General features: G+C 40.3%; 1 protein-coding gene across 1 annotated transcript in view; it reads left to right on the top strand.

Annotated features, from left to right (window-relative positions):
- Positions 1 to 22,648, top strand: part of AGBL4 (AGBL carboxypeptidase 4) — a 1,406,728-nt gene that overhangs the window by 569,346 nt on the left and 814,734 nt on the right. Inside the window, exon 5 of the mRNA XM_065409275.1 lies at positions 8,107 to 8,323. Coding sequence (XP_065265347.1) covers positions 8,107 to 8,323 — 217 coding nt within the window. The remainder of the gene's footprint in view (positions 1 to 8,106; positions 8,324 to 22,648) is intronic.

Below are 22,648 nucleotides of genomic sequence, written 5' to 3'. Positions count from 1 at the left end.
TCCCTCCAGGCCACGTTGGACAGTGCTGATGCTGCCACTAGGGTCATGGCTACTGGGGTGGCCATGAGAAGGGGCTCCTGGTTCCAAGTCTCGGGGCTCCCTTATGAGGTCCAACAGACCATTCAGGACCTCCCATTTGAGGGTGTGACTCTTTTCTCTGAAAAGACAGACAAGAGGCTGCATAGCCTGAAAGACTCATGAGCCACCCTCATGTCTTTGGGCCTGCAGACTCTCGCCACACAACGGAAACACTTTAAGCTGCAACCTCCTCTGAGGTTCTATCAGCAGAACCGCCAGGACAGTTCTCGGAGGAGGAACAGGAGTGGCAGAAAAAAACAACACCCGTCCTTAGGCCAGAACTCTGTCCAACCCAAACCACCTTCCGGCTCCAAACCAGCCTTTTGAAGGTGCGGTCGAGGATGGCACACCAGAACAAAAACTGGACCTACCCCGCCTTACCTTTTCCTCCCGACTGTCCCCTTTCTACCGTGCATGGTCCCAAATCACCTCAGACCGCTGGATGCTCTGCACAGTAGAGAGGGGAAACTCCATCCAATTCTGTGCCCTTCCACCCTCCTTCCCTGTCCCTTTTCAGGGACCCGTCTCACGAGCAGCTCCTAATCCAGGAGGTGCAGTCGCTCCTATCACTACGGGCAGTGGAAGAGGTTCCTCAGGAGCACAGGGGTGAGGGCTTTTATTCCAGGTATTTCCTAATACCGAAAGCCAAAGGCTGCCTCAGCCCTATCTTGGACCTGCGAGATCTCAACAAGTTCGTGAAGAAACTCAGGAGCTGCGTGGTCTCTTTGGTCGCCATCATCCCCTCACTGGAGTCAGCAGGTTAGACAGGTTCTCCTTGGCAGCAGAAAACCCTCTACGAGAGCCACATACCTTGCCAAGTGGAAGAGAATTTCAGTCTGTTTGGCGCAGCACCATTCGTCCCCTACGCTAGCCTCAGTGCTGCTTATTCTGGACTACTTCCTCCATCTGAAGCAGCAGGGGCTTTTGTTGCCATCAATAAGAGTGCACTTAGCCGCCATCTCAGCCTTCCACCCGGGTGCGGAGGGCTGCTCTGTGTTTGCTAACCCCATGGTCAGCCGATTCTTAAAAGGGCTCGACAGGTTGTACCCTAATGACAAGGTTCAGCTCAGGCCTCATCCTGCTTTCTTCCTGAAGGTTGTGTTGCAGTTTCACATCAACCAGGACATCTTTCTCCTGGTATTCTACCCTGGCATTCCACCGGCAGGGAGCAGAGACTCCACTCTCTGGATGTCCGCAGGGTGCTAGCCTTTTACATCGAGAGAATGAAACCGTTCAGAAAATTGGTCCAGTTATTCATGTTAGTGGTGGACAGAATGAAAGGACTGCCTGTGTCATCACAACACATTTTATCATCGATCGCGTCCTGTATTCATGAGTGCTACAACCTGGCGGGGGTTCCACCAGGGCGCAGGCTTCATCAACAGCATTCCTGGCACAGGTCCCCGCTCAGGAAATCTGCAGAGCGGTGACGTGGTCCTCTATCCATACTTTCGCCACGCACTATGCGATTACCCAGCAGGCCAGAGACGATGCGGCCTTCGGATGAGCAGTACTCCAATCAGTGGAAGACTCTGACTCCACCTCCTGAACTTGGGCTTGTGAGTCACCTGATTGGCGTTGACATGAACAATCACTCGAAGAAGAAAAAACGGTTACTCACCTTCTCGTAACTGTTGCTCTTTGAGATGCGTTGTTCATGTCCATTCCAATACCCACCCTCATACCCCTCTGTCGGAGTAGCCGGCAAGAAGGAACTGAGGGCGTGGCGGGTCTGCAGGGTGCCATGAAGTGCCATTGAGTGCCATGAAGGCGTGACTCCAGGGGGCGCCCAGACTGACCCGACGGATGCTGCTATGGGAAAAATCTTCCGGCTACCATGAACATGGTGCACACACACCTGGTTGGAATGGACATGAACAACACATCTAGAAGAACAACAGTTACGAGAAGGCGAGTAACCATGTTTTTTCACCTGTACAAAGACTGCTGAGCTGGGTGTTTCACTCATCCAAGCATCTGTCTGTAGCTAGCTAGCACATACAAAACTGGTTACATTTATCTTGGTGAATGGTGGCTAGATGTGGCAGCAGAAGGGATTAAGAATACAGAGAGGTAACAAACGTATGGAGTAATTTTTTCTGTTTGCATTTTTGCCAGCAATATTAAGTAGCACGTGATTAATTCTGCTTTACATCTCCTAATCTTGATCTGCTATTAAAGAGTGGTTTTCTGAGTTCTCCACACTGCTTCATTATACTTTGTACACAGCATGCCCTTTCCTTAGCATTTCACATCCTTCTCATCAGTGATGTCTCCAACCAGATCCCTCTGACTGAACTTGGAGTAGTTACATTATTTGTATTTCCATAGTGCCTAGAAGCCCTGGTCATAGACAAGGATCCCATTGAGGTAGGTGCTGTACAAACACAGAACAGCAGAGGGTCCTTATTGTCATTTTCCACTGTTTCCCCTCACCAGTGAATTTTCCTGTTTTGAAACTCTGAGTTGAAGGGATGATTTTCTCAAAGTGGCTTCCTACAGTTTTCCTGAAAAATGTGCCCACGCATGTGTTTGCAGTGCAAACTAGACAGTTGCATGCAGAGTTTGTGGGTACAATTTAGGTGACCACTTTAGAAAATGTGACCCCAGTATTAAGCTATCAAGCTTTCTAAACTACATACATTTATCCTGGAATGTGTTTCCTGCCCTTTTTATGGTGGTGTCTGTACAGGGGACCAATCCTCCTCCCGCTGATTTAAATGGAGCAGGACTGGGCCTTGTAAGAAGCCTGCCCTGCCAAAAGGTTTCATTATACTGGTGAAATATTTACAGTTTTCCAGATTCATTACAAGCATTTTAAATGAAGAAATCCTCCAAAAATCAAATTAATCTTTTCTCTGTTCACTGTATATTGTAATAATCTGAAAAAAAAATATTCCTTTTCCCTCTTTCCCTTGAAGTTGTAAAGAATACAAACCGTTAACAAGCAATCTTTGCAAAGTTCATTTAATTATTTCAATTACCAAGCACTCTTCATAGAGTTCATTTAATTATATTTCAATTAACGCATTAACCCTTGGAAGCTGTGTGCTTTGTGATATACTGAGACTGTAGGCTTTCCAATCTTAAGAAACCCATTGATGTACATGAAACTTTGATTGTCCTACTCAGTGAGACGAAACCAGATACTTGTAGAGGTAGAAGACCTTGAGTTGCACAGCTGGGTTGTTAAAGATGAGAAATCTATTTAGTGGCCATTCTAATTAATGTTAGCAAGTACAAAAGCAAGACTGTTATTTCTCAGTGTCTGAAACTGCCTGAGTCAGCTGTGCCAAAACACATTCTGCTTTCTGCAAAGAGCACTTAACTCCACTTGTAATACCCACTATTGCTCCATGAATCAAGTGTAGAGTTCTGTGCAGTGAAAATCCTAGGAATTTATGCTGTCACACTTAAGTTTGGAATTTTGAAGGTGGCAGCTCTAGTTGACAACCGTAATAAGTGAAGAGAAAAATAATGTTTCAGACTAAAAGAAAAATCGAACCATAAGAACCTCCATTTGAAAGGGCTGACTCACAAAAGGAAAGAAAAGGTTTTAGTGGATAACTAACTTGCTCATATTTTCTCCAACGTTGTTGAACTCTTTAATTAATAGATCGGAGTCAAGTTGTCAGATTTAGATTTGGGTGTCTAAAATTTGAGGGATGCTCAGATCTGGAATTTGGGATTGGTCCATTGAAAGGCTGAAGTCATTTGCAAAATTAAAGTCTGGATTTGGGTTTGGACTTCAAACACCACAAACGTTTGTAGGTATTTGGCTTTAAGGTTTTGATTCAGGCCCATCTCTTGCAATGGCCTAAAAGAACCTGTAGTTCAGTGATTTAGTAAACTTACATCTCTATTGCTGCAAACCGATGGCAGCTGAAAATGATCACCACAGTGTGTCACCACTGCTAACACTACTTTGCAAGCATACTCACTTAATCGCTTCTCTACAAGTAATATCACTTATTTTTTTCCATCCATTAGTCTCTTACAGCGCCTATCACTTTTTGTTTTTCCTCCAAAGATCATCATCATTTCTTTAATGTCTACTGACGGTGATAGATTTGAAGATGGTGGCAATTGTTTAATTTGTGTGTGAGTGCCATATTAAAAATAGGCCAAATACAGTTTAGGTTGCTGTTTAAAGCCATTGGGAGTTTTGTCTTGGTAAAGACTTCCAGATTTACTCTCATGTTAGGAAAAACCTCAAAAGTTATTATTATTATTTATTGTTTGCATTGTGCTCGCAACTATGAGCCCCATCATGGACCAGGAGGCCATTTGTGCTATGGATGCTACATAAACACGGAACAAAAGGATGCTCCAAGCCCCAAAGAGTTTACTCCCAAGAGCCCTGATATACACTATATAAGGGTAAAAGAGATAAAACAGGGCAAATAATAAAGTTTGTCTTTAAGGATCAAATTGTGGCCCATGACATAAATTGTTCCAGAACAGATGTGCATATAGGATGAAACTTTCAAAGCTGCCATGGAATTTAGATACTTGCTTCCCATCATAAGAGATCGGGTGAATTCTTGGCCCCCACTAAAGTCAATGGGATTTTTGCCACCCAATCCCCTTGATGGTTTTGAAAATCTCACCATATTGTACTCTACAAACACAGTGTTGATATGTGTCTGTATTCTGGAGAACAATGTGTCAATCACACCCCATCCTTACCTAGAGTAGCAAATGGGTGCAAGGATTAGAGGGTGTGGTTTGCTAGGGCAGGAAGTGAATGCACTCAAAAACTTGGACCCTTGAGCATTGCCTTGGATACCCTTGTCTAGCTGCAGCACTTCTAGGATTATGAGGAGAGCCAGAAGTGGAGTGGAAATCTTTCTGTCTGCACTCCCCTATCAGCTGGATGACCTTGGCATGTAACTTTGCAAACTAGGCAGCCCAAATTTGTTTCAAAACAGGTAAAATATTAAACCATGTTTCTGTAATACATTTCTAAAAACAAACTGAAAATAAGTTGCATGGAAGATGCTACGTGCTGCAGCTGTGCTTAGAATTCATGGGGTTTTCCTTTAAATAACCATTCTGAAGTGATGAGATTCAGGCACTTGTGTATCAATTAGCAGGGCACATTTATGGGTGTTCACTGCTTGGAAATGCAGAATGACAAATAAAAGTATCAAGGTTCTTCCATAACTTTGCTGTCCTAGTGCTAACCATGAAATGACTGCATTGTGACCTACAGTATAGGAAGTCGGTGCATTTCTGCAGCTCCATGATAAGATATTTTTCTCTACTCAGAAATGCAGTTAAACTCTGCATTCTGAATCTGTCCCTGCCAGGCCCTGGATGCATTAGTATTCCACTGGCAGCTGCCTGTAGGTAGGAATATTGTTTTTGTCCATAACCAGAGGGAACAATCAGCCTAAGCCATTCCCCGACTATAAACCAGCCAGAGTAATTGGGTTTAATTTTAATTTTTGTAATAGCTTTAAATTAATAGGAGCAGCTGCTGCCACAGTGTGTGGGTGTCCTTTTCCAGAAGGCATAGAACAAAAAAGGGAAAGAGTAAACAATAGTGTGTCTAGGACACAAAGGTTAATTCAAGAACTGAGCAATGTCTTTTCGTTATCAAAAACTCAGTTGGTGATATCTAGCACTGTGTCTCTTTTCTTTTTCTTTCTTTCTTTTTTTCTTTTCTTTTTAAATTCCAAGATAAGATCTGAATCTGATTAGGCTCCTGTATGTAAAGATGTGTTGTTGGTATCTAAACACTAACTCTCTTTCTCCATGTGACTCACGAATAGATTAACAGTGACAAAGTGGTGGGAGAGATAAGAATAGATTAGCAGTGACAGGAGTACTATTATAATTATTTTTGGAAGATAGTGCCCAAACTCTTAATTCAAACCATTTCTGCCCTGAGAGGGTGAATTTAAACCTAGGAATTGAGGATGGTTTCTACTGCTGTGTCAGACACCAGATAGTGAAATGTCAATACCAGATGTCCTAGACATCGAGATTAGCCATAATAGCCAAATGCAGCCATAAAACGGTGTGTCAAAGTGGATAATAAAACAGATGCTTAGCTTCTATAATGAAGGGGAAAGGGAATGAAATATCAAAAGTGTATTTCATACATTAACAAAAGTTATCTTTAACTTGCTTCAAAGTACAAAATTATTGAACCGTTCGTCATTTAAACATTAACTATCAGCAGATGAATTTCAATTAGCATTACCCTTTCTGGAATTCTGAATTTCCCCATCGGTCCCATTTTACATGCAGTTATTATTGCATAAAGTAAGGCCTGCCCTTTGTTATTTCCCCCTCTGCTAATTTGGAAACAAATAAAGTTCAACAACTCAGCAACATACCGTTTAAACTTGCATTACGGTTTGAGAACTGGGAGCTAGAATACATTTACCCACTGCCACATCATCTGCTTGATTTGAGAGCAAATGAGGGATGTCCTATAGCACTCCAGAGTAAGAGTGAGTGATAGAAATATGTTAAGATACTCGATGAACCTATTAGGTGAGGGTACTTTAAGCAGACGGCTGGTGACAATTTTCCCCCCAATGGTACTTCTAAAAAAAATTGAAAAGTATTTTCGTGTCCTTCACATATGTGGCCTTAAAAATCATTTCCACTTTGTTAGGATCAGATCGTCAGCAGTAAGTAAAGGTCTTAGAAAACCACAAATACTGAAGGAAACCTTCAAAACCATCTGTGTTCAAGAACCACAGCAATAAGATGGGCAAATAATTTTTATTTCAACTCTAAATAACTGCATCACTGTCTCTCTATTGTATTTATCCAACAGCATCTCGATTCCTTTTTTGTTCTCTTTGTAGCTCCTGAGTTTTGCTGATCATACTCCTTAACTGCTGTCAATTGGCAAGCATATGCATAATGAGAGGGTTTTGTTCTCCATTTCTTATTAGCAATGAAAGGCCAAAATTGATGCTCTGCAGTAGTCTAGCGTCTCAGAAAGGACACATTACCATTGCTATGTCTGTAAATCATATTATGTTTTCCCTCACCATGATCCTGGTTTAGCTGAGATCAGCTATGACCATTAGAAGAGACCTGTTTATAATACTATATAATTGAATTAGTTGGAGTCTGCAGGACCACAGTGTGCTGTTGCCAAACATGACTGGTAAATTAGTTGCATTAAATTACAGGAACATGGTATAACTAGAGAATCTGACTGTCTAGATGCAGGCAGAAAACCTGTATCCAACACCCAGAGAGGATGTGAAGAGAGACATTGAACAGCATCCGTCCATATAATGGGTCTTTGCTCATATCTCTGAAGTACTTCACAACACAAATGTGAAATAAGAGAATCATATTGAATTTGGATGGTTATGAAAGACATCTGACAAGAATAGATATTGGCATCCATTATCCCTTAACTTGATACAGGCATTGACATAGTCATGTAAGCACTTCCACTATAGTGAGTCATTATATTGTATTTGCATTTTTAATCTGCCCAGCACCATAGTAACTGGGTGCCATATGCATTTAGCCTGGGATTTGCAAAGGATACAGTAATTCTAGACTAAACTCCCATCCCTCTCTCTTTCTAAATCAGGACCAGGTGGCTGTTTCAGAAGAGAGAATTTCTGGGGTCATTCTATAACCTCACAAAACAAGAGGTTTTTGTTTCTCAAGAAGTGATTTTTCCTTATACTTGTGCCATGTTTCTATATATCTCCTCACCATTAAACTGGATTGCAATATAGAAACTTCCCTAAGTTCAATGTTTGTCTTGTCAAGACACTGTTGCATTAAATATGCCTAACCCCGACTTGAAGAGAGACAGCCTCCAGGCACAGACTCATTCCATATGGTCCATCTAGAATGTGTTCCAATAATGTCCTTGAAAGGTTTGCCATCCAGTTACCAACCTCTGAGCCATTAAGGCTCCCAGTTGGTTCACTTAATTAGTTCGACCTAGAATATGAATTTCAGTTAGTTTTATTGTAAAGTTTGAATTTATCAAGATTCTTATGTCCACACATATGTATGTGTTTTGTTTTTTAGGCAAAGGCTGCCACCTAAAAATGTATATTACTATCGTTGCCCAGACCACAGAAAGAACTATGTCATGTCATTTGCTTTCTGCTTTGACCGAGAGGATGACATTTACCAATTTGCCTACTGCTACCCGTACACATATACTCGGCTCCGACACTATCTCGACACCTTACAAAGGAGGAACATGGACTACTTTTACAGAGAATTGCTGGGACTCAGTGTGGTAAGTAATAAGCATGTTTGCCAACTAGCATGCTTCATTATGGATGTCTGCCCTTAAATACTTATACAGTATAATTCATCATCCCTGCTAAAGTACATATGCACATATTTGTTTTACTGCTATCAATGACACGAGGCAGCTTAGTTGCATGGTGAAATATAGACAAATGCTAATTTAATTTCACATAAAATATCTCTTCTGCAACATGTAGTGCAACGCTAAGATTACCATGTAGGACCAGTTCACCTCCAAAGATATTAAATGGGAAAACCTAAACAGCTTTACAAGGGAAATTTGATTCTTGGCATCCTGTCTTGTATTTCTGTGAGATTTCTTCAGAATGGGGTTATAGCCTTTACTACCATATGCAAAAAGAAAGGGGGTAGATAGCTTAACCCTAAAAATGGTTGAATATTTTGGTGGCTCATGTGAAATGGGTTTAGCTGTCTTAGTCCCACCCCTAACGTCCACTTCAAAAATAAAATGCCACCAAAGTTGGTTCTAACTGACACACTTCTTGTCAAAGAATAAAATGAGGCCTGGAGACTAAGCCTATTCTTTCTACCCAAGAGATGGTCCTTCCTGGTCAGGCTTGAATCTGAGCATTGTGGGAAAAGCTTGAACTTCTACTCACCTTGATGTAACTTTTCTGTGAATGAAAGTATTGCCAAACCCAGACATTCCAGAACCCTGACTCAGGGGTGGTCTACTCTACCACAATAAATCGATCTAACTTATGCAACTTCAGTTACGTGAATAACATAACTAAAGTTGACGTAGTTAGATCCACTTACCACAGTGGCTACACCACACTGTGTTGACAGGAGAGTGTCTCCCATCGACTTCCTTTACACTTCTCGGGGAGGTGGAGGACACAAATCGATGGGAGAATGCTCTCCCATCGATTTAGCATGTCTTCACCAGACCCGCTAAATCAACACTCGCTGCATCTATTGTGTAGACAAGCCCTCAGGCCCCAAAATAATAAGATTGGCTTAAAAATCATGAGTGTTTTTGAAAATCATAAATGTTGGTTCTTTTTTATTTGCCTTGGTTTCTGAGCCTTTAGGGTGCACTTGCTTCACAGTTTCAAGCTTTTCTTCACAACCATAAAGGCTAGAAACTTTTTCTTCTTTTTTCTGTCTTTTTGTTTTTTATGAGAGCTGAAATTCTTATGCAATCTCCAGCAGCTGGAGTTTTATCTAAAAAATATCTTTTTATTTCTTTATTTATTAAAAATATTTTTATCTAAAAAATCTACAAAATATCATGAGATTCGTAACAAAATTGTGAGACTTAGAAACACTGGGATAAATAGAGGACTTCATTCACTAGGCCTGTCTGGTTCCCTTTACTAGCACCAAATGTATATAAAAATGAAATAAAATAGGAAATTAAGAAAAGAATTAACAAAGAGGCCCCCATTTAAAACCTTTTTATTGGTGAAGCAAAGTTCTTGGTTAAGAGAAGCCCAGTACACATCCCTGGCTGATACTAATCATCCCAATTAGGAGGTCCAACAATTACATAGGGAAGGTGAAAATAGTTAAAAGGAAAACACAAAATCCAAAGGGGGTTGGGAGTAGGAAACTTAATCATTTTGATTTTTGTGGGGTTTAATTATTAGTCTCAGAGGACACAACTGTCATTAATTGTAACGTAAAACTGCTTTTTGTTAACTTTCACTCTCTGTGAAAATAGAGAATAAAACGGTCACATTTGCATGTTCATCAAAACCACGATTGACTGATTAAAACATTGAGATCTGAGGGATTTGTCTTTTATCTGCATTTTGACAGACAGATGTAGTCTTTAAATCTTGTTAACAGTGCGTTACCTGTCGCCGCTAAATATTATTTTTCATATTTCAGAAAATTAAACATGCCATTCAAAATATGGCATGGAATTTATCTGTGTATAACTCCAGATTTTATATCTAAATGTACACACATAGTATGTTTTCCAGAACTTGATATAACAACATTTTGCAGCTCACCATGACGATCTGTGTAAAAAGCTTTTGAATCCAGCTCACGATGTTATCTTTGTACAAAACATTGCAATCGTAACGGATTTCTGGCTTTTCTCCATATAAGAACATCCTAGAACAGCTTGGATACTTAATGGTTTTGCAGGGCTTGAATAGGCAATTTCTATAAGTTCACTTAAATATTTAATGTAGTGTTTTGTTGCTTAGCATATGACTTTAAAACAGGATGTTTTGGGGGGCCCTGTACCATGCTGCATGAAAACAGAAGTTGACTGTACTTGAGAGGATCAAATGCCACACGGGATGGTTTTAGAAATCAAGGGTGAGATCCTCAACCCCACTCTGCCCCTTTTATGTATCATAAAGGGGCCCTAAAAGTGCTGGTTCCAGCTGTGGGGTTGGTTGCAGCAAGACTGCAGAGCTTCTGAGCAGCACTGCAGCCCCGTGGCCCATGGGGCTGCTTAGGGAGGTGGCTGTGATTTAGACAGGCCCCCAGGGTTGTCTGTTTTCTGTTGGGGGGTCTCTTCAGCCTTGGACTGGGAGGGCACAAAGGTGATTTGGAGCTGCCTTAGTTAGCTCCCCTAGCCTGTGAGTTCTGGACTGTGCCTTTAAGAGGGGCAGAACAGAATTTCACCAGGGATCTTTTCTGTAGGATAATAGTGAAATTCAAGTCTCAAGAAGCCATATTTAGGTTATTGTTTCTAAAGACTTTTTGAGCCACTCATTTTGCTGCATTTAGTGTTTTCAAAGTAATCTAATTTCATATTTTTCTCTATAAAAGATACTCTGCCTCAGTTAACTCCTTAAATACTTTCAACAACTCTATGAATCTTGAAAGTGAAACATCAATATGGGACATTTAACTGTCATTAGATCACAGAATGGCAAAAAGGAACAGAGCCAAAAGGCAACAATTCCTATTGCTAACATGAATGGATAACTTAGTGGTTCTGTTCTGACCTTTAATATTTATATGCTTTACTTCAGAGAGCTATCAAACATTCTAGATGTGCCACATGATCTTGAAAATAGTCTGCGCTACAAGCTTGGTAACATGGTGTCCTGGGCACCATTTATCTTGCTATTTTCATTCCGACATCACTGGCTTCAGATAACTTTAGACTGTATACGTACTATCCAAACAGATAACACATGTAAAAGTTGAAAGTTTTTTTTTTTGATTGTGCCTTTATTTATATTGCATAGTAAGTTTTTGTCAGACTGGAATATATTCTACAACATTGAACAACATAATACAATGAAAGATGATTTCTATATGTGTGTGAAAATATAAACACACACACACAATGTAAATGTATAGATATATTGTATCATGTTCGTATAGCTCCGGGTATGTCTAGTCATACCTAATAGTTCACAGTGGCTGGTTTTAAAGTGGATAACGTTCAAAGTTGGTAATCTAAACTATCCGTATATAGTGCAAGACTCTTGTCTTTTCAGTATCCCCAGACCCCCTCCAACCATTCCACTGATCACTCACTCTAAATTAAATGAGCTCAGTCAACTTGGCTCAGCTCGTATGGTCCACTTTACAAATCACCACTCACTTGGCAGTATTTTCATTATTCACTCAAAAGAGAGCCAAGATTAATTGGACACAGACACTTCCTCTCACCCCATTAGGCAGTAGTGCTTCCAAATTGTACTTGAGGTGTATTGTGATTGCACATACAAACCGCAAGCCTCAAAGGAACTTGTTCAGTACACAGAGACTGGAATATGGAATTGTGTTAAATTAAATATTAAACATACATATTTTAAAACAAGAAGGCAATATGTCTGATGTGGAGCTGTGTAAGTGAGCCACCACCTCTTAAAAGAGACATGTGATGCAGACTAAAATAGACCAGAATGCGGATGCTGGGGGCTTGGTTCTGATCCCACACTACTTTGGTGTTGGTCTCTTCTTTTCACTGGAGTTACTTCTGATTTACACTGGTGTAAATGAGATCAGAATCAGGCCCTGGACTTGTGAAACTACTTACCAGATGTTACATTGCTGGCTCGCTGATCAAATATCCTTTGTTCACTGTACAAATGGCTGGGTACACCAGTAAAAATAGCTAATGAGTTGTATGGATATCCACTCGCCCATTTTAACTGATCAGTTATGACTGCTTTAAAGCATGAAACAAAGAAAATAGTCAATTTTCCAAAGGTTAAATTTTCCATTTCTGTGTTCAGTGTTAGGTTAAGCAGTAACAGTCATCTATAATAAAGCTATACTCTTCTTATTTGAAAAAATGGAAGTTACGGGCCTCTGTGTGATGATGCACCATACTTTTTACATGATATTGATGTCAGATTTTGTAGTTTCCAATGGATCTAACTGCAACTAGGTTAAAATGTCATCTAAATGCAATTTGTGACAGTTTACTCAGTGTGACAACATCCATAGAAACAACAGTAAACCCAACTTACTCATTTTTCTAGGAAGTAGGGGTGTTCCTACATATGTGTTAGGGGCACATTCACTTTATTCATCTGTACATGTGTTTACTCACACATAAATAGCAGCTAGTGCTGCTATTTCCCTAGCATTGATAATATAAACACCATTCCAAAACCAAATGCCAACTTTAAACTCTGCTATAGATATTTCTCTGCCAGATTGGATATCAGCATGAGCAGAGTTGGACCTGAAAATAACAAATATCAGAAATAATATTTTCTTCCTTTTCTTTAATGGAGTTGTATTGTAAATATATATTTTTAGTTGAGTAGGTTTCCAGATGTTTTTGTGTGTTACTAGAGGAAAACAATATTGAGCCATATTATGTCATCAGTTTTTAGTAAGACTTCCCAACAGGGATGCTGGAACAATTTTCATAGTGGGGGTGCTGAGAGCCATTGAACCAAACTGTAAACTCTCTATATTGGAGACCTCTTCAAGCCAGGGGGTGCTCCAGCACCCTTAGTTCCAGAACCTTTGCATCCCAATTTGAATTAGTGAGTTCTGCTTTAAAATTTATGGCACGTTATGGTCCATTCTTATTACCATCAAAATTCTCACCTGTCAGTGCAATGTTCTAATCTAATGGTTAAAAATAATAAAACTTGGCCCTGGGAGCTTAAAAGTTTGTTCTTTGTGGCAGCATCCACAGTGTGCTATGCTCTTTCCAGATGTACAAGAAGGTGCCTCCACTGAAGAGCTCACAAACTAAGGACTGACTGGTAGATAGAGGTCAGAGAAGCTTTTGTTGTATGGCAAACTGTATTACCATTGCAGTCTGCCTTTTGTGATTCTCACAGACACAGTTATAAAGATTTCATAATGCAGAAATTGCATATTCATGATAAAAAGAAAGGGCTTTGGCTTAGGTCACCAGCAACATCTAGTTTTATGAAAAAAGTAAACATAACTCTAAACATTGCTTTGTAATTAATATTGCCTGTGTCTGTCACATACATAAGCGCTCAGTTCCTAAGTGCTAGAAATAGCATTGGTTTATATAGGAAACTCACTCCAAGAGTATACGCCATTCTTAGAGGAACTGATCATAAATCAGAAAAAAGAATTAAAATCTTGTCAGCTTTGCAGCTCACTTGTGACATCAACTCTTGTCCATCCAAAAAACATTTAAAAATAAAAAGACAGTGGTTGGAACGTCAGAAGAAAGGAACTTTGAGCTTAATGACTCTGTTGGGATAAGAAACAGAATCAGCTGCAGATTGTTATGATCCATTTTATGGAAGGAAAACCTGCTGCAGGGAATAGTGATAAATGAACGGTGTGCTATGTTGTTTACTGTCAACCTATACAAGCCATTTTCATAGAATCCTATTAAAATAACCAGTCTGTGATGCCGTCTACATTAGTGTGAAGATTGTTAACTACATCTTTCTGTCACTTAATATTTACGTAACTGCACTCAAGGACATAAGAACAGAATGAGATTTTTAAGGAACGTGTAACGCCAGCAAACCAGTGCAATATCCTAGATTGAATTGATACTACTTTCACTTTCATTTCCAGAAGCTTTGTTTTCTGTCTTTTGGAGCAGAGCATTAAACAATAATTACGCTGTTGACAGTGTGTTGACCATACTTGCAAAGGGGGGGAGGGGCCCTGTATTGCTATCTGGAGCGATTAGCATTACAGTAGCACCGTACTGCATCGACTCTGCTGGGATTTTGGCCGTGTTGGAATTGGTTTATGGTTGGCTCTCCTGGGTGGTGACTGTATAAAGCTAGGGCAAAGCTATATTTTTATTTTGTAATCTCTGATTACTGACCCAAAAGATGGTGATCCTGGCATACTTTAGCTGCAAGGCTGTGGTTTGGGATTGGAGGCTTGTCTACAAGATTTAAAGTCTGCTCGTACCAAAGGATTGGATATACTGCACACAGAGGGAGGTTACTCATTTATTTAGCTTTGTACTCACTACATAAAAGAATGCCTATCTGATCCTCTGGGCACCTTTGACAAGCTCTTATCCGCAGAGTTCATATATAAAGAGCTAGATTCTACAAGGTGCTGGGCACACTGGACCTGATCCAGCAAAGCGCTTGAGCACATGCTTCACTTTTAAGCATGTGAACGGTCCCATGGACATCAGTGGTACTACTCATCTGCTAAAACTGAAGCATGTACTGAAGTGCTTTGATAGATTCAGGGCTAGAGTACTCAGCACCTTGCGGGCTCAACACAAAGAAATTACCAACTGATAGCACCACCCCCGGGGCACCGTGAATATAGCAAAAATGTAATAATCCCCACCTACCAAACTGCCACCACAGTCCCCAACAAACCCATCTCCCAACACCCTGCAGGCCAAGGAGGAAAGTTAGGCATTGCAAAGTGCCTTGAAGGAAAATGGATTTCGGCTGTCTGGACTATGTGTTGGATTCTGGGTTGCTTTTAAGATGTTAGTTTTGTTCTATAAAGACTAAATGGTCACAGTATTGCCTATCTAAAGCCATGTCTACACTACAAAATTATGTCGACCTACCTCATGTCGGCATACAGCCACCCAGTTATTAAATCTCTTGTGTGTGCACACTTGGTTCCTTGTGTCAGTGTTACGCATCCTCACCAGGAGTGCTTGTATTGTCAGTGTGGGGCTTTGTGGGATGGCTCCTGAAAACCGGTAACCGTCAGCGTAAGCAACGCAGTATCTACACTGACAATGTGTCAACCTAATTACATCAACAATGACTCTATGCTGCTCGGGGGGGGGGGGGGGTTGCGGTTACTAAATCAGCGTAGAAAGGCATTTTCATCAGCAGGAGCCAAATTTAAGTGAAGACGCAAGTCAACCTAACTTTGCAGTATAGACCAGGCCTAAGAATTTGCTTCTTCCCATGGGATATTGCCATAACTGAGGTTAAAAGAGGCAACTGAGCTACAGACTTGCTGCTATAGAAGAGAGGAGGTGGCGGGCAGAGCATTGACGACTCATGGCGTCAGCTGTTTCTAACCAAATTTACTCCTTGCAGTGTGGAAGTAAATCAAATCTGCAACCAAGTAGTAGCAACTTCGTTTAATCTAACTGTCCAATACCGTAAAGAGATTCACTGGTAGACATTTTATGGATGTTGTGGTGGAAGGGAAGAACCATTTATTTGCCTCCCTAATAACCGTGCTATAATTATATTTTAAAATTCCTTGTCATATGAATCAGATTTGAGCTAAGATTTCTTCCCAATATGCTCAAGTCATCTTCCCTCTTGCTTCAGCTGACACATCTTCTATGAACCAAGGTGGCCTTGGGCTTATGAAGCAGAAGCCAACAAAGAGGATGGCTTGGGACCAGTTTTGAGGATGAAAGAGTTTTATAATATTCCACCAAACCACTGATAGAGTGGTCATTCAGAGCAACAATATTCTTCCTAACAGACCTGCTCTGGTTCCAACCGCTTCTGAGGGCAGATAATCAAAATAGGTCTCTCATCTTGTTAGAAGAGGTGAGACCCAACCTAAAATTTTAAGGAAGTAATGGTAAGTCCATGACAATATTTGATTTCAAGTTTCCCCACATCCACTACCATCTTGAATACTAGATCCAGAGTTTGTCCAGCTATGAGTTGAGCAACCTTCCAGGGTTTTCTCCTGGGACTCGTTCTATGGGCTTAAAAATAGCAGAGTGGATGTTATGAGAAACGTGCTGGGTCTCAGAGCCCAAGCTCCAGCCCCAGCATGAATGTCCATACTTATATTTTTAGCCCGTAATGCAAGCCCAAGTCAACTGACCTGGGCTCCGAGACTCGCTGCTGCAGGGTTTTTTGGTTTTTTGTTATTTGCTGTGTAAACGTACCCATTGTATTCTACTGACTGTAGTACATCCCCGCTATTCCAATCTTTCTTTGTTTTTTGCTACACTGTGTATCCAGCCAGAACCAACTTCACTGAAATGGGTCCTGAAGCATCATCCAACCAGTTCTCAGGGATGTATGCAAAGCCAGGAACCTCACCTTTAAGCAAGTCATACATTGCTGTTACCTTATTGGTTACCAACCTTGCATTAATAAACAGGGAGATGAGAATTCCATATCCTCGGACACCTTTTCTTCCAAGAGAACGTTAGAGTTATGTGGGAATCCTTGTCCACAGTAGAGAATAAAGGAGAGTATTTTTCTTCAAAATTACAAGTAGTGAAAACTTAAACTGTAGGTCCTAAAATGATGGCATCAGGGTAGGATCCAATCTTTATATGCTTTACTAAATGCACGATTAAAAATGGATTTTGTTCTCTAACACATCAATAATTGTTCAGCCTTCATTTAGTGGGGACTGTTTAGTGTTGAGAAATAAAGCCCTCATAGGGGTGTATGTGTATATATAAAATTATTATTTTTACAATTTTGGCACAAATATTGTAACCAGATAAATCTTAGGATGACAATGTATGTAAAGTGTGTGTGTTGCGGGTGGGGGGAGGGAAAGTTAAATCACTCATAAACTTAACAAGTTGGCAAAATTGACTTTTGTTTCCCTCTAATTCTGCATTACTGGCTGTAAACTCATTCTTTTGGACTGTCTTGGTGATCTGTCACCAAGATTCTTGGTGAGTGGAGAGAGAAACAGAACAGTGTCATCAGATATAGCTTAGTGATATAGAACTAGAACAGCAACTTTTACATTTAAAGGGGAGGTTCCCTGCTGTGGTGCCCTTATCACCTTTCTGTGGGGAAGTCTTCAGGGTTAGTGAGTCTCTGCGCAGGCAATGTCATATGTGTGGAGATCCCTCTGCAGGATCTGGGAGAAGAAGAAAATCCTATCACAGGATGGATTCTGACACTCATCTGTGTGCATGAAGGGTTAGATTAGCATGCAGTTTGAGTGCCCAGGATATGGGTGAGTGAGAACTTCAGAATTTCTCACAGTGTTATTTACTGAATGCTCTGTATTTCTCAATGCAGTGCAAACATACAAGGGAACACAAGTTGCTTACAGTCTAAATGAGATGCAGGCAATACAGTTCAGACATATCTGGATTGAGGCCCATTCTGGAAGGTGTGAGCACTTTTAGAAATTTACTTTTCTGCTTTGTCACTGAAAGCCTTAGTGAAAGAAATGTGTTTTAAGTAGAGATTTGAATGGAGAGGGACATCATTTGGCACACACATGGCTGATGTCAGTATTTCTGAAAAAGCCAATTCTAGTGAAATGTATTTTCTATTTCAACATCATAGTAGTTAGCTAGAAAAGACCGATTCAGATCAAGTCAGTTTCCTGAAAATACAAAATATTGTACAAGTGATGTTATTGGGTCTAAATACACCTCTACCCCGATATAACGCTGTCCTCGGGAGCCAAAAAATCTTACCGCGTTATAGGTGAAACTGCGTTATATCGAACTTGCTTTGATCCGCTGGAGTGCGCAACTCCGCCCCCCTGGAGCACTGCTTTACGCGCGTTATATCCGAATTCGTGTTATATCGGGTCGCATTATATCAGGGTATTGAAAGCAAAACATTGCTTTTGGATTTTTTAAAATATAACAACATATTATAAACATCCAAGTTTACAAGTGTTACTTGTTTACAAGTGACAATAGCTACTTAACTGAAAAAAAATAAAAAATGTAATGTGTCGTTTAAATGCTTTTTTAGGAGAGCCTACTTAAAATAGGTCTTAAATGGAAAATCAGTCATATGGCCGCATGGAAAGAGCTTCATCCCCCTTTTCATGTTTTCAAACAGCAGTTCAGCACCATACTGTGGCAACAGAGAACAACCTGAGAAAAGTGAACATAGATTGAAAAGGTCTTGGTTACAATTTGACATTTTCAAAGAAAAAAGCAGCCCTAGGCCAAAAGACAAAAGTTTGCACTAGAATACCTTAGACTTGTGAAAATAATTTTATAGAGAAAGTGATTATTGTCCCTGTTTTATTTTATTAATCTAAAAGTGTGTAACTTGCAGGAGAACATAATATAATGATAATCCTTGGTATTAAGTCTCCTGTTTTCATAAATATGCACAAAAGCAAAATAATTTTCATAAACAAGTTGTTCTTATTTTTAAAATGATTTGTGTTTCCTGTTCATTGCATCCTAATGTGGTATGTACATGGTTCTTTGTTTAGTTAAGTTTAAAGCAGAGTATTATTTGCTGAGAATTCAATAGAATTTATTTACGTTTTTATGTAGTACATTTTTAATATTACATAAATTCCTTTTCTTTTTGACTTCCTGAATTAAAGTGGATTATAATAATGCATTAATATACATCATGGCTGTTTAAATCAGCTTTTTTATTTCATTAAGTAACATTTGCACGCAGTTAAGGATTTTTCAGCTGAGATGGACAGAATTAAAATATTAATGAGTCTTGTTCATATTGATGTAAGCTGCACAGTTTTCCAGTGCAAACCCCCCTCAATTTTATAATTAAAAAACCCCCCCAAACATGTAGAACTTTCATCTGACAGTCTGATTGCTTTATAAATATCAGTTAAGTCTCATAACACTCTTTTGATGTAGGTAATATCATTGTCCCCATTTTCCAGAGAGGGAAACTGATACACAAAGCAGTTGGGTCACCCAGTAAGTCTGTGACTGAGACTTTGAGCCTGAGCCTATGATCTTTCCATACGGGTGGACCCTTGTGTATGCATGGAGTCTCATTGCAGGATTGGAGCCTTACAACCCCAACTCCTTATTCCCATTCCTAATATTTAACTATTGCAGCCTATTTGCCTTCCTTTTTGAGGGAGCCAGCTAGTATTTTATCACATAATATTTCAGTTCATAATTTCAATGAGCTGATTGTAGGAGTAAGATATAGCCCAGAATTTTCAAATCCTCAGCACTCATAGTTTAGCTCCTAGTTACACACTGAAAGGAAATTGAGCTCTTTGGAAAATCTGGTCCCCGTTGTGTCACTGAGCATTTGAAAATCTGGCCCATGGTGTTTAAGAAAATATTTAGAAATGGAATCTTCTTTTTTGCATAGTTCCCATGATTTAAGAGCTCAAGTCTCTTCCCCCCACACCCCTACCCCATCCCGCATTTGAAGAGTGACCAATAAGTTATTAGGTCTGGTGGGAAATGTACAGGAACATCAGAGATGACTGATTAGGGGCATTTTAAACATTAACATCTGAAGACTGAAACAGCGGGTGGAAGAATAAAGCAGGAGCCATGTTGGCACTGCAGAGAGGTACGTCAAGGTGTCTGTCAGGAACAAGAATTGAAATGAATCCAGAATGTGAATATTTTGAAATCTCAAAGGTAGTAATTGCAGCAAGAGTGGTGCTGGAAATCCCACTGGAAAATGGCAGAGATGGTAGTTTAGAAGGGATTCTGTGACATAATGAAGGAAGATGTAGTCATAGAGTTGAGATTATTAATGCCACCACTAACAATGGGATTTTGAGGCAATAGCTAGTTTCACGTGGGTGATTTTTTTAAATATTATTGAATTTCTAACCGTAATTAATATGAATGGTTTATTTACAGAGTATATGTATAAGTGAAAGTAAACCAACATGAAAAACAGCCATTGTTTTGTGGGAGAGGGTGTATGAAATGTAGGGAATGTTGTGTGTAGCAACAGAGCAGCACACATAAAACTGTAACATTGCCTGATGTTGGTCAAATATTCCTTGTTATTGGCTTCAAGGAAGAGATGAACTCCCTTGTTTTTTTAGCCAGAGGGTTGAGGATTGTTCCCACACAGTTGGCCATATTGAGTCTGGTTTGGATAGTTCAGATCAGACTCTATGAGACAGTCTGACTGTCACCTCATGCTTTTCAATGTAGGGCTTATATTATAACCTGGCTATGGTGTTGATATGGGTATTTCACCATAGCCTTTGAGACCTATCTCCTCACACATGCTGAGATATATCTAATGTCCCCTTCCAACTAGGATGTCTGACAGTTAGCTGACAGCTATTACCATCTATTAGTGGGGGCTCTCTGTCATCTGGTCACTCACCACATTCTCACTGTCTCTTGTGCCAGGACGGTTTATTGGTGAGCTCCAGATACTGAAACTTCTGAGCCTTATACTGGAGAGGAGATGACTGAGCTGGTTCCTGGAATCAAATCTTCTATTGTGTAGGGAATGTATGTGGATGTACAGAAGAGCTGTTTCTGAGGCCAAGAAATGCTATTTTTCTTCTGCCTTAGACATCACAAAACACAGCTGACCTGTTTCAGGTAGCATACTATCTGTTTACTCCAGGCCATCTCACCTGATTAGTAGTTCCTCTGACTGGTCGTTGAAAAATGTTTGTAATGTTCCTTGCAGGTAAAAGCGATCATTTCTGGACTATGTCCTATGTGGAGAACTGAATCTGTCCTCAGATCTGCTTATTATTCTCTGTACTAAAATATACTTAACTTGATGGGTGAAAACTTATATCTTTATAATTGTAGAACCAGCTTGTCAGCAAACTGTGGGTGGGGTTCCTGTTGAATCTGTAATCACCGGGCAGTGATTAATGCAAATTCCCCAAAACCAGTTATGCAAGAAACCCAGCCTTTTGAAGCTTTGCCTGGAGAACAGGGCCATTGACTGATGATTACCTGTTACAGGAGGCCGGAGTTAAAGGCCCACACAGTATTAATAAAGGGGTAGACTGCCCCAAAGGGGTCTTGTTCTTGATCTGAAACCTGGCATGAACTGGTAGCCAAGAAAGCAAACTCAGTTGAGGCATTTGAAAGACTGACACTTACAAGACCCCTATGTTGGAGTTGAGAGTGACCATTGCTAAGCTTTTAGCATGAGTGTAGGGTTGTTTATATTTATGTTTTCTCCATAATGCTTTTGCCCTAAGAATAAATGTTCTTGCTTTGGAAGAGCTGTGGGGTAAAAACATTTTGCTTTCTCTCCAAAGACAATGACATATTGGTCAGGAATGATAGGCAGTGGTCTCTGCACACTACCAGCCTAGCCATTATCAAGTTTTCTGTAGTCATCAGTGCAAAGACTATTTCTTCTCTTCTAGTTCTCTGAGGAATGCTATGGCAAAGTGCTGGCTCTTATAGCATGAACGGGCTCTGGGGAGGGCAAGACTCTTCCAAATCTTCCTTGAGAAGATGTTCCTTCTAAAGTGTTGGGTCTGCTGTTTAGAAGGGTTCCTTGAGTCTGTGTCAAGGTTCAAGAAGGGTAGTGTGCTGGATAGGGGTGTCTGACATTGAGGAAAGACAAGTGGCTTTTTAGATAATATCAGCATGTCCATTCAGGGCTTTGTAATTCAACAGCAGAATCTTGAATTGGATCTGGGGGTGTATGGAGAACCAGTGCAGGTTGTAGAGCTTGGTGTAATATGTCTTCTACAGCGTGCTTCACTTAAGAGACAGGCTGCTGTGTTGTGTCCCAGCTGTGCTTTTCTTGTGAATTTCTGCTCTAGGTGGAGGAAGAGAGAATTCTATGCCCTGCATGGAGGTGATGAACACATGAAGGTCTGTGACAGGGTCTTTCAGAGGAAGAGATGAGATCATCTTGTTATCAGGAAACACAAGGTGTTTTTAGTGCTTGCTATTTGATTCTTCAGTGTCAGAATGATCCACAGCTTTGGACTGTCTTAACTGCCAGAAGGCATTTGCAACGAATGGGTGATGAGGTCGTGGTGCTTACCAGCTCCTCGGAGTGTTTACTGCTTCTAAGTAGTGTTACTTCTGTCTTTGCTGGAATTTGCTTTAGCCACATGATCTACATATGGGCTCCAGTCATCTTCAATCACAATGTTATCTATGGGAAAATGATGTCTGTGGTGGATGAAAGATATGCTGAAGACACACAGCTTGGTATTTTGTTACAGCCCATGTTTTCCCATATACTTAATGGGTTGCACATAGATGTGAAATATAAGCAGTTTGAGCCTTGAAGGGATTCTACATGTCAAGATACTTGAACAG

The sequence above is a fragment of the Emys orbicularis genome, chromosome 8 (genome assembly GCF_028017835.1).
Source record: "Emys orbicularis isolate rEmyOrb1 chromosome 8, rEmyOrb1.hap1, whole genome shotgun sequence".
Classification (NCBI taxonomy): Eukaryota; Metazoa; Chordata; order Testudines; family Emydidae; genus Emys; species Emys orbicularis.
The sequence above is the reverse complement of the archived record's forward strand: the minus strand, read 5'-3'. Positions and strand labels throughout refer to the sequence as shown.